Genomic DNA, 7,627 nt, shown 5'->3' with positions numbered 1-7,627 from the left:
CGCGCGTGTGTGTGTGTTTGTGTGGTTTTTACAGAGTAATGGCCTCTATTCATTATGAGGCCAGTTGATTTTCATTTACTCTCGTGGCTCCGACAATTAAAGGGAGCAGCTGAGGAGGAGATGGAGAGACCGGGACGCCCAGAGGTCGCCCACCACTTTAAGTGATAAATTAAATACTATTATCAAGACCCCCCCTCAACCTCCACACACACACACACACACACACACACACACACACACACACACACACACACACACACACACACACACACACACACTGTCCCATCACTGTAGCTGAAACACAAAGGACCAGTCACACCGACACTTTAAGCTTTTTTAAATTAAATTGATTTCTGAGCTTCACTGCAGAAACCAAAACAATAATTCATTTCATATTTAACTCTGCCTTTTCTTAACAAGTTAAACAAAGGAGACCTGAAAGCTGAACAAACCGCTTAAGTGATGATGTAAAAAAACATCTGGTGTCCAGCTTTGACTTTATATAAGAATTGAATATAGATCAGAGCGGAGCTACGTCGCTTCCTGCCAAATAATGTCCCCGTCCAATTTCTGTGAAATCAAAGCGTCAGCGTGAAGCGGTAAAATATAGTTTCATCACGTCTAAAAGCTTAAACAACACAAATGATCCAAGATAAGGATTTTCTTTACTTCCACTTAGAAAAAAGGACAGTCAAGTAAATGGTGTAATCAGAAATCCCAGTTTCAGTGTTAGCAGCTGCCTGCCACTCGTCCACTGACTGACCGGACATCCTCTATCGATTTAAATTAAACCATACATTTGGAATAATACCGAGCTAAATCCATGGTATCACGCTCAGTGGGGGATGAATAATCCCTGTTAAATATCTATTAATATTTGCCGGAAGAACTCCACGGACTCTGCAATGAGTGCTTCTTCTGGTAGCATGCTCGATCATCGATCTCCAATAACATTGTTTAATAGTTTGCCTGTAAGACCATCATGAATAGGGCGTGGTATTATACATGTTTTGGATGTAATAGGCAATAACCTCAGAATCTTTATTTAACGCCACTCAAATGAAGCGAGTGTTTTCACCCAGAAAGGGGCGTGGCCTTGCGTAGAGGGAAAGTACCAGGATGTACATCACCCATTGGTTCTGGCACCACAGTTCAAAACTAAATTAAAGACAGTCCACAGAAGACTCACTTTGGGCCTTTGACCTTCGCCATCTTGGTTTTTTGGCAGACATTTTTGGCGACTGAAATTGATGTTTAAAGACAAACTGTGAAAGGGTTAAGTTGTACGACGAGAACAAGGGCAACACTGTGGTAGCGACCTGTCAATCACAGGTAGCCCCGCCCTAAAGCTGCTTTATCGTCCTTCTTTCTCTAAATGGGACAAAGTTCACTAAAGAACATCAGACTGTGTTGAACAAGTCTTGAGACTGAAATGTCCTCCAGGCCTCTTCTTCTGTCCTTCTGTCCTGTCCTCCATTGTTCCCCTTAATGTCTCATCATCTTGTCCACCTTGTCCTTTTGACTCATGATGTCCACCATTGCGTCTTTTGTTGTTTTTAGTTTCCTCAGTAGTCTTTGTGTCCTCTTTCTCATCTCCGTTTATTGACGTGTGTCATGTCTTTCTTTCTCTCCGTTGTGTTGTCCCTTTCCTCTTGTTGTCCTCATGATGTATTGTTGTCCCTTCAGTCCCCTGATGTCATCCTCTAGTATTGTCCTGTCCCCTTGTTTTCCTGTCCTTTATGTTGTCCTCTCTCCATCATCTCATCAGCATCCTTGTTGTCTGATCATGTTTTGTTGTCCTCTAATGTTGTCTTAGTGTCCACCATGTCCTATGTGTCTGTCCTTCCACCATTGACGTCTCATCATTTTGTCCACCATGTCTTTTGGTTCTATTGTCATAACTCTTTGTCTCATGTTGTCCATCATTGTCTCTGTTGTTGTCTGCAGTTCCTCAGTTGTCTTTCCTTGTCTTTGTGTCATCCTCCCTGTCCCTTTGTGTTGTCCTCCTCTACATCCTCTCATATTGTCCTCTTTGTTGAATCATGTCTTGTTCCTCGTGTTCAGATGTCCTCTACTCCTTTTTTAGTCTTTCTCGTGTTCTCCTCGTCCTTTGCTATCCTCTCTTGTCCCGTCACTGTCCACGTTGTCCTCTCATGTTGTCCCTCCATTCTCTTCAGTACTGTTCATTTGTAACCGTTGATATTGTCCCCGTTGTCTTGTCTACGGTCTACGGGTCCACTCCTTTTCCTCTTCATCTCCAATGTCTCGTGATTTCCTGTCCCCTTGTTTCATTGTCCTCATATGCTTTCAATCCCCTTGCCGTCCCTTTTGTCTAAAGTCTCTTTTATTCTCTGCAGTTTCTCCGTCTTCTTCTGATCTACCTCCACACATGTCTTCCCGTCCCTCTGTCTCTGAATCTGAGACAGAAACCTGGACAGAAACCCTCGTCCAGCGGCGCCTCGTCCACAACAAAACACATATTAGCATTAGAGAGCAAACTAACATATTAGCGAGCGCTTCATCTGCCGGGACGGGCTCCTCGGGACAATTAGTCATCCGGCGGGGGGACAAACACAATTACAGCGAAGCAATAACTGAGTGTGAAAAAAAACTCCTGACCTCTGCATCTCGTCTCATTGCATTAGTATCACAGTGTGAAAGACAAAGCTAATGGAAATGAGGAGGAGACAGGCAATACTGCTGATTGGGCCTGATATAATTAGAATAATATCCCGTCCGCCGTTAATACCAGAGAGGGGATAAATAACGGGGATCAGTTAATAGCCGGCGCGCTCAAAACGGCTGCGTCTTAAATATGCCGAGGCCAGCGCTTCTTCCTGTTTACTCATGGGCCGCTGATCGCCTGATATTGATGTGGCGGAGCGATGGCCGCTTCTTCATCCTGATTATTCATCTTGATAAATACATAAGGACGGGCGGAATTAGGGCTGTTTTTCAGGATTATCCCGGCTGATAGATGCTCCGCTCACACTTTGCTTTGGAGCATTCTCTGCATCCACAAATATTAATTTAGCTGCTGACAGGAAGGGAGATGTTGTTTTGCTCCAAAGTGTTTTAATTGTTTTTCCTCCCCGAAGGGAAATATTATTTGTCACTTTTAGGAAATGATCAGTGAATTGCAGCGACTGTAAATGAATTCATCTCAAGTCTGACAGGTTCAGTTAGCTGACGGTATTCAGAATGTACCGTTTATCATCCAGTTTGGGATCGGGCTTTTTCACGAAATCAGGAAAGAAGTAAACAAGTGTGGTTTGCGTTTCTGTTAAAAAATGGACTTCCTGTCATCAAGTAAACCTCCATCTTTAAGTGTCTTAGCCGTCATGTTTCTCACTTTTCAATAAAGAGAGTGATGCATGCTAACCGTTTCAAATGTGTTTTCCTCACGACACAAAAATGCTTAAAATCAACATTTGTCCTGGATTTATAAATCTACTTTTTGTGTGTTTTTCTTGTGCACTTTGAGCCAGAACACATATCTTATCTGCTTGACATTTCCAGTAGGATTCGAGGAGGTAACGTCACTTAATGACCATCGACTGACACTTTCAATTACGCTCAATTTGACGATTGAAGGCTTTCAAAATGTTTTCATCAATTAGTTGTGAGTAATTAGTCTACACCAACTCTGTTTGATGTTCTGCTGATGCGATGTGAGAAGGAATGAATACATTCTTAATAACCTGTAAGCAAGGAAAATTAGCTTGAACAACTCGATGCCTGGAGGTGGGTTAGGTTGTTTTTAGACGAATAAAAGTTCTTCACGTTAAAATATTTTGAAGGTAAAAGAAGAAACAGCGAGTCCACTAAAGCAGACATTATCAGGTATTTTTATTTGTATATATAATAATATACATTTTGCCATTTACAGATTTAGTCCTTTAAAGAAATGACGACGAAAATATTGAAACCAATAACTATTCTTCATACTTTATTCCCGCAAAATTCGGAAAGTCGGATTTACTAACTGTGCACGGCAAGAACATGCATTCGAATGAGAGATTAAACAACAGAACAATTATAAAAAATAATGTAATATAAAGCTGACAGATACATTTTAGACCTGGGTCCATTTCTTTAGGTCAGTAAACAAGTTAAAAGTTAGCAAAGTTAAAAAGTTGTTGCTGTAAAAGTTGAGGTAACATCATCCTTGCCTTCATTTTGGAGGGGAACTCTGTTTCTCACTTTCAGGTAAAATCAGGAGTGTGTGTGTGTGTGTGTGTGTGTGTGTGTGTGTGTGTGTGTGTGTGTGTGTGTGTGTGTGTGTGTGACAGATCCCCTGTCTTTATAGAGGAGTTGCTGCCATGTTTCAGTTGAAGTGTGTGTGTGAGCGCTGCACAATGTTCAAGGATTTATCAAAATATCAAAGACAACCTAATATTTTAAAAGGATGTTACGATACATTATATTTCGAGGAATATGATTGGTTCTCTGGATGCAGTTTTTAACACATGGTTAACGTTAGCATAATGAATACGTACAGAATCATGAGGTTAGTGAACGATCATGCTTCTTGGTCTAATCTTGTATTTGGTTACGCAATTTCTGTACATCTCATACTTTACAACAACAATTAAATCGAAACAAAACAAAGATGCAAAACTAACAACATAACCATTCGTTTACATTTTGAAAAAGTTCATGATTTGTCTTAAAATAGTTATGTACTTGTTTTATATAAATTAATCCTGCCCTCCTTGGATGTTAGAGGCGACCTGACGGGATTAAAGCAGGGCTCATCACCCTCAAAGTGTGTGTGTGTGTGTGTGTGTGTGTGTGTGTGTGTGTGTGTGTGTGTGTGTGTGTGTGTGTGTGTGTGTGTGTGTGTGTGTGTGTGTGTGGACGTGAGAAGCAGCGAGCGTATGAACCCAGTGAGAGGAACCTCATTAATGTCACATCCTGCAGAGATTCACGCCCCGCACACTTCGCTGGCGGGAGGACATACTGGAGGAAACACGGCGAGAGGACGTGAACATCCATCGCACTTCAAATATTATCTCACGGCGTCAGGACTGATGGAGCTCCCATCATCCATCTGTGCAGGAACAAGGACTCCATTACTCTGAGTCTGCCTCTGCTCATCTAATGCCGCTTTGAATCAATCAACAGAGTGCATCTGATCACAGCGTAATGCGTTATGAGAGGACGACACACACAACGACTGCTCTCTCACTCTGCTCCACGGGATTCATCCAGGCCTCGATGGAGATGAAGAGGAAGAGGAAGAGGCCGCCCGCTCGATGACTTCCTGTTAATAATATTCCTGCACGCGGCCGAGGAGGAGATCTTGAATTGTTCCGCTCGATGTTAGCGGCGTCTGAATTAACCCCGCCTCCTCAGAGTGTGTTAGAGACGACCTGACGGGATTAAGTCAGTGCTCATCACATGAAACACACACCTCTGAGAGAGTGTGTGTGTGTGTGTGTGTGTGTGTGTGTGTGTGTGTGTGTGTGTGTGTGTGTGTGTGTGTGTGTGTGTGTGTGTGTGTGTGTGTGTGGGGTCTTTGGAGCTGAGGAGTCACAGGCTGTTTCTCAATGTCGAGGAAGGCTGCTCCAGAGCCACTATTTCAAGGATGCTACATCATCGAGTGCCGCCGAAAGACTGTTCCAATGTCCAGGATCCTTGGAAATCTACTGAGCCCGGTGTCCTTCGTTGCGGGAAATTTCGAGGATGCACATGTGTATCCTCTGCGGTCTTAAAATCCCCACAATGCTTTGCGCACGGACCAATTTCCAAAATCTGTGGCGGAAGATGTAAGGCAGGGCCTCTCATATGACGCCCACCTGCACACTTGCTCGCCTGTTCCATTCTTCGTTCTCCGAATGCCAGGTAGGATTCTTGCCTAGCTTCTGAAGGACCCACACTCTGCAGACTTGTCCTACCAAGGAAGCGTCCTTGACATTGAGAAACAGCCACAGTCTCTCCCTGACTCTCCCCTGGATCCCCGGCCCTTTGCCTAGCATGAGTCGGTGACTTTCTGTTAATAAAAGTCCTCGCTAAAACCTGTGTGCGTCTCCCACGTTTGTTGCGGCCTGCGAGCCGGTCCTAACGTGCATGGAGCGACTGAAGAGAAGCGAAACGTCTACAGGAATACAGAGTAGTTGCTCCTTGCTGCTTAATCTCATTTCATCATGAACCAAATATCTAAATCCTGGTGTTTTTGCATAAAGAATTCACAGGAAGTTTGTTTGTAATGTCAGCACCACGAGAACCATACATGGTAAACATACAAACAAAAACAAACAAATTATAAAAACATGTTAAACTAGATGATAAATATAAAGGCACTTCCATGAGAGCCTCACCAGACGTCCAGAGAGGTTCCATCCCCACACCTTTCCCTCCGTGTGGACGAAAGAGGCTGTCCCATGTGTTCTGTGGATCTGAAGGAGGTCAGTGTTTTTCTTCATCATCTCCTCATCCCTTTTCTCAGACTCTCCCTCCGCCCCACGTTGGGCGCCATGTTTGCATCATAAGAGCTGGATACTGCAATCAGAGATGATGGCCTTCTTTCTAGGTGAATCGTTCACTGAGTTCTGTTTTATAATGCGTCTCTTTGCACAACCCCTCCCCATTTAATCAGCAGATCTCCGTAGTGGCCAAACGGTGGTACTACACTACCTTTCTAGTCCGTGCCGCCTCCTCTCCCACCCCCTGCTGCTCGTCCTGCGCGGCAGTGTCGAAGCACGTCTCCATCATGACGCGGGACTTGCAGAGAATGACGCAGTCCTGCAGGTCCTCTGTGGTCCGAAGCAGAGCCTCCAGGAACTCCTGAGACCCCCGATCCAGGTCCTGGTCCACCTCGACTGCAAGACACCATCACACACTATCAGTTCAGAGTAATACGCAGAGGAGAAGGACTCCGATGTTGTACTTGAGTAAAAGTAGAAGTACTCAGACCTTTGCAGGGTTGAGGACTCATAATGCTGAGTCATGGCGGGTTTTAGGACTCTTTGCTGCAGTAAAGCTTGTGTACTCCACTTTCGACTCCACTTGGAGAGATAGAATTACTAACAAAGCACTTATATACTAATAAAGGACTGGCTTATCTAAAGCCAGTTGAGTAGCACTTGAAATGTTTGGCTCTATGAAACCTGATGTACTTACATGATTCTGTTTTCTTCAAGGTTGTATCTTGTTGGTCGAACGCACTTATTGTAAGTCTCTTCGGATAAAAGCCTCAGCTAAATGTAATGTAATGTGATGTACTCACACTCTCCGGTCCACTTGGCGGGGGGGAGACTCAGCCGGCTCTTGGCCTCCTCCAGCTCCTCCTTCAGCTGCTGGTGTTTGCTGCTCAGCTCCCTGATCTGCTCCTGCCGCTTCTCCAGCATCCTCAGCCGGCCGGTGAAGTAGATCAGACCCTGAGGACCAAACGCAGCGGGGATACCCGGAGCCAGCGAGCACCATGTGGGACAAAGTGGGGCAATGTGTGACAATGTGGGACAAAGTGGGGCAATGTGGGACAATGTGGGACAATGTGGGACAAAGTGGGACAATGTGGGACAAAGTGGGACAATGTGGGACAAAGTGGGGCAAAGTGGGGCAAGTTACTGCGATGCACAGAGTTAGTTTAGATTTCAATGAAATGTTTAAATAAACGTTGACC

General features: G+C 44.4%; 1 protein-coding gene across 1 annotated transcript; it reads right to left on the bottom strand.

Annotated features, from left to right (window-relative positions):
• Nucleotides 1-6,075: 6,075 nt before the first annotated feature.
• On the bottom strand, nucleotides 6,076-7,382 carry LOC104945994 (kinesin-like protein KIF26A; the record flags this gene model as incomplete). Its single annotated transcript, XM_010771733.1, has 2 exons — nucleotides 6,076-6,824; nucleotides 7,232-7,382. Coding segments are annotated over 2 exons (345 nt in total), but the record flags the coding sequence as incomplete, so codon positions are not given.
• Nucleotides 7,383-7,627: the final 245 nt, after the last annotated feature.

The sequence above is a fragment of the Notothenia coriiceps genome, unplaced genomic scaffold, assembly GCF_000735185.1.
Source record: "Notothenia coriiceps isolate Sejong01 unplaced genomic scaffold, NC01 NC01_scaffold00010421, whole genome shotgun sequence".
NCBI classification, from domain to species: Eukaryota; Metazoa; Chordata; class Actinopteri; order Perciformes; family Nototheniidae; genus Notothenia; species Notothenia coriiceps.
The sequence above is the reverse complement of the archived record's forward strand: the minus strand, read 5'-3'. Positions and strand labels throughout refer to the sequence as shown.